General features: G+C 51.4%; 1 protein-coding gene across 1 annotated transcript; it reads right to left on the reverse strand.

Moving 5' to 3' along the window:
- Positions 1–212: 212 nt before the first annotated feature.
- Positions 213–2,800, reverse strand: LOC110713087 (tropomyosin-like). Its single transcript, XM_021891550.1, has 3 exons — positions 2,671–2,800; positions 2,118–2,591; positions 213–227 (listed from the first exon to the last, which is right to left on the reverse strand). Exons 1-3 carry the CDS (start codon positions 2,758–2,760, stop codon positions 213–215), a joined length of 579 nt encoding a protein of 192 aa, XP_021747242.1. The 5' UTR covers positions 2,761–2,800.
- Positions 2,801–4,834: the final 2,034 nt, after the last annotated feature.

Raw genomic sequence — 4,834 nt, forward strand, 5'->3', positions numbered from 1 at the left:
GTTCGTAAAAGACCTCTGAAAGAAGGAGATTTTGTGCTTCACAAAATGGAGGCAACCGGTAGGGCCAATGAACAAGGCAAATTAACCCCAAATTGGGAGGGACCCTACCGGATCTTTGAAGAAGTACGAGACGGCACTTACCGCCTGGAAACTCCAGACGGAAGAAAGTTGCCTAGAACTTGGAATGTAGATAACCTCAAAAAATACTACTTCTAAGCATTGTACATCTTTTAAAAAATTTCAAATGATTAATGAGAATTACATTCAATTTTGTATACAGCCGCCATGTCTTGTGCCTACCACAAGCGGCACCAGTAACTAATTTTTTCATCCGGTGACACCCATACGGGTGAATTCATCAAAGAGAACATCTCCCATTTGGGTGGTAAATTGTTCTAAGCGATCACACAGGCGGACAAATCCGCCTGACGATCCTACGCACCAAAAAAGGGCAGGCTAGCAACCCCAAACTTGCAGCCGGCTCACTTTTTGGACAAATCCGCCTGACTCTCTAAGAGCAGGCCTAAAATCATCCGGTGACACCCCTACGGGTGAATTCATCGAAGAGAACATCTCCCATTTGGGTGGTAAATTGTTCTAAGCGATCACACAGGCGGTCAAATCCGCCTGACGATCCTTCGCACCAAAAAAGGGCAGGCTAGCAACCCCAAACTTGCAGCCGGCTCACTTTTTGGAAGGACAGCCGGTACTCAGTACCGCCGCCTGACTCTCTAAGAGCAGGCCTAAGCATTTGGTCTAGGCCATAATTCATTCAGGGGTATGCTTGCAAAAGCCCAACCGGTGAATGGACATCCTAATCTGGCGTGATTCTTTTGCGAAGTCCCGACCGGTAATTCAGTATAAACCGACTGGCTCCCGAATCTAATGTTGGCACTTAGTGTATATTCGAGCTATATCATATGGATAGTCGCCTGGCTTGCAAAGACCCAGACCGCTATCCAGGGGCAATTACCCAGACGCCATCCGGTTTGGTTTTGGGTCGAAATTTCTTCGCCTAGTTTGCAAAGACCCAGACGGAAGTGTTACCGGTGGGGTCTTCTTGGCAACCCTTGCCAATTTCTTCGCCTAGTTTGCGAAGACCCAGACGGCAGTGTTACCGGTGGGGTCTTCTTGGCAACCCTGGCAAATTTCTTCGCCTAGTTTGCGAAGACCCAGACGGCAGTGTTACCGGTGGGGTCTTCTTGGCAACCCTTGCAAATTTCTTCGCCTAGTTTGCGAAGACCCAGACGGCAGTGTTACCGGTGGGGTCTTCTTGGCAACCCTTGCAAATTTCTTCGCCTAGTTTGCGAAGACCCAGACGGCAGTGTTACCGGTGGGGTCTTCTTGGCAACCCTTGCCAATTTCTTCGCCTAGTTTGCGAAGACCCAGACGGCAGTGTTACCGGTGGGGTCTTCTTGGCAACCCTTGCAAATTTCTTCGCCTAGTTTGCGAAGACCCAGACGGCAGTGTTACCGGTGGGGTCTTCTTGGCAACCCTTGCAAATTTCTTCGCCTAGTTTGCGAAGACCCAGACGGCAGTGTTACCGGTGGGGTCTTCTTGGCAACCCTTGCAAATTTCTTCGCCTAGTTTGTGAAGACCCAGACGGCAGAGTTACCGGTGGGGTCTTCTTGGCAACCTTTGCAAATTTCTTTGCTGTTTGCGCAGACCCAAGCGGTAGTGTTACCGGCGGGGTTCTTTTGGTTATCCTCGCAGAAATATTTATAAAAAATAACAAGAATTCTAATATTGGAGTGCAGAAACATAAAAAGCATTCAAAAGCCGGCTCAGCCGGTGAAAATGTTTATATTCAAAATAAAAATTATTACAGCCTAGCCCATCTCATCCGGCGCTATTACAAGATAATGCTAGGCACGCAGGCCGGGAAGTAGTTGCTACTCCAGGCGAACAGTGAGCCGGTCCTATTCCGGTTGGTTCTGGGTTGGATCAGGGTGAGCGGCTACGTCGGCTTCAGGAACGACTTCTTCCTCTTCAGCAGCCTCCGCCTGCCGTCGCGCAATCTCCTCCCTAACCCAAGCGTCATAGGGTCCGGGCCCCGGCTCATTCGCCTCCTCAGCCAGAATGGCAAGATCAGAATATTTGAAGGCGAGTTCCCAGACGCTGAAGTCCGCCTCCGGGTGGATGAGGGAAAACGCCCGTTGCATCCGGTTTGCACAGTCATGCTCATTCTCTTCAATGAGCCTCTCCTGCTCCGACTCCAAGGTGACCTTGAAGTTCTCATTGGCAGCAGCCGCCTCTTTGCGCAGGCGCTCATTCTCTTTGGCAAGGCGGCCATTTTCAGTCTCCGCCTTGCTCAGCCGTTGGAGGGGCTCTGTCTGTTCCTCCAACTTTTTATTGGCATCATCCAGGGACGCCTGCAGTTGGTCAACTTGGTTTTTCAGCTGATCAATCTGTTGTTGGAGGGCTTTGGTCTTCTCCGCCTGTTCCATGCGTATAGATTTAGATTCTAAGCCATGCATGTACAAAGAGTAGTCAGCAACATTATGGGCGTCATCAACAGCCCGTTTGCTTCTCCTTACCTCCTCAGACTTGCGGGTATAAGCTCGTTTGAGCCCCTCTACGCGCAGCATAGCCTGCAAAAATACAGCCGGTTAATACTGCATACTTAAAAATGCACGTCAAGAAAATTACCGCATGGTTGTTGGAGCATACGTCGGCCAGGTCGACCAGCACCCGGTCGGCATTAAAGGAGTTGATCCCAGGGATCGCCTCCTTCTCGTCCCTGGGGACGGCTTTCAGCATGGCCCGGGCATATTGTGCCCCGTCCGGCCAGCGGGGAGAATTATCTGCACCAGAAACAGACGGTGAGAAACTCGCATATGCTCTGCCTATAGATTGCCGGCTGATTGGAGAATCCCCCGGCTGCGATCGAGACTGTGAATAAGACTTGACCCGCATGGGCAGATCAAGCAGTTTAAGGTCGAAGTTACCTTGGCGGCCCGAACGGCCTTCAGAGGGACCGGGTGCGGTCCTCAATGGGATGGCAGAAAGTACATCCGCAGATCCAGGCCCGTCTGGGACCCTTATTGATTTGCCGCCGGTAGTTTGCCGGTCGGCTGTCTTCTGCACCTTGGATGCAGACTCTTGTTGGGTCGGCGGAGGCCTGACCTGTTTTTGAAGGGACCGGGGCATCTGCTTCCCGTCCTGTAAACGAGAAAAATATAAGTTATGGGATAAAAGGATTGACATAAACGAGAAGGATCAGACAGTTATACCTTCTTCGCCGCCTGGGCAGCAAGTTTTTTTCTCGAGATTGGCTTTCCGGATGTCGGCAGCTGACCTAGCCGGCGTCTTCTCGGTGGGCAGCATTCTCTTGGCTTCTTCTGCAGAGGAAGGCACACGGTTAGAATAATAAATAAGCAAGGAAATAAAAGCATCCGGTTCGAAAGAAACCGGCTGAGTTCCGAATACATACGTTTTTCAAACATGCTGCTTAGACCACAAGCGGACAAGAAGCATTCGTCCCTAAAAAATTCATGTTTGGGCACCCAGTTTCTAGGTACCCTTACTATCTCTCCGGATGAGAGGGTGTCAGGAACTAACTCAAAAAACCCGGAGTCAAGGATGGTCTCTCTATCATCCTCCGGGACAGGGGGCAGGCAGCACTTGGTCCCCAAGAGTTCTGGTTTCCGGTTGTAGATCCGGAATTCTCTGTTCTCTGCCGTAGTTGGGGCCTTAACCAAGTAGAACCGGTGCTTCCAGTCCGACCATTTGGATGGCTTGTCTAAGGTCATAAGGTATTTGGGCTGGGTGGTCAAGGTATACCAGGCTCTCCAGCCGCCTGGGCTCCTACTCAAGTAATGCATATGGGCAAACGCCTCCCAGCCGGGGTTGAGGCCCTGCATCTCGCAGGCGGCGATATACCCTAAAATATTTACCCATGAGTTGGGGGTTAATTGCCAGAGACCTAGGCCATACCCCCTAAGTATGGCTCTTATTGTGTCGTGGAGAGGGAAGCGGACTCCGGCCACGAAGGCCGCCTCGTAGCACCCGAACCAAGCGTTCGCGTTCGGTTGTCCATCCTCCCACCATATTGTTCCCAGAGCAGTCGGGACCTTTATTGTATAGTCACCCCCCAGCGGCCGCCGTTTGATAAAATCTGGCAGCGCAGCCCGCATGAGCTCGCGGTCCTTGGAGGAGACGGCGATCATGAGAGGATCGTTCCTATTATCCCAGGAAGGCCTCTCCGCCTCCTCGCTATCCTCAGATTCGGTTAAGTAGCTGCTACTGCTACTTTGAACGTGACCGGCATCAGAGCCGGCTGGGGAGTTGGAGACCTCCTTATCAGAGCCTATCTGCTCTCTGGTCTCCTGGAGGGGAGCACTCTCTTCGTTTAAAATGCTATCACCCGGGGTGCTAGGAGCGCCCCCGGGTGAGCCTCTCTGCTCTACCTCTCCATGCTCTATTTCACCGCCTAAAGCTGGGACCTCAGGCGGCTGCTCATCTGAGCTCCCACTTCTGTAGTTGGGATCTCTGGCAGTAGACCGGATTCTGGCCATTGTGTCCTGCACAGACACAGAGTCGGTCGATATGGGTGTTGAAAAAGGGTTGTCCCAAAGAACAGAGGCGGCAGACCCAGTTCTAGACTCAGCCGTACTAATAAACCGGCTGAGTTCACAGCTAGGTTCCGGGTATGGGTATAAGGGGTCCATCTACTTATGGGACCAATGACCAAAAATGCGAGTAAAAGACTCAAACGGAAATACATGAAAAAGCTAGAAAGAATAGAGACGGTACCTAGAAGAAATTCTGGAAATTCTCTGGGATGCTTGCGAAGACGCAGGCGGTTCAAAATCCGGCTGGGTTTCTCTGATTA

Source organism: Chenopodium quinoa, unplaced genomic scaffold (assembly GCF_001683475.1).
Source record: "Chenopodium quinoa cultivar QQ74 unplaced genomic scaffold, ASM168347v1, whole genome shotgun sequence".
Classification (NCBI taxonomy): Eukaryota; Viridiplantae; Streptophyta; class Magnoliopsida; order Caryophyllales; family Amaranthaceae; genus Chenopodium; species Chenopodium quinoa.

Excerpts from the sequence above, each read along its gene's own strand:
- LOC110713087 (XM_021891550.1), bottom strand. The coding sequence starts at position 2,760 with ATGCTGAAAGCCGTCCCCAGGGACGAGAAGGAGGCGATCCCTGGGATC. Across the intron at positions 2,592-2,670 it reads TGCTGGTCGACCTGGCCGAC|GCTATGCTGCGCGTAGAGGG; the intron begins GTATGCTCCAAC and ends GTATTTTTGCAG.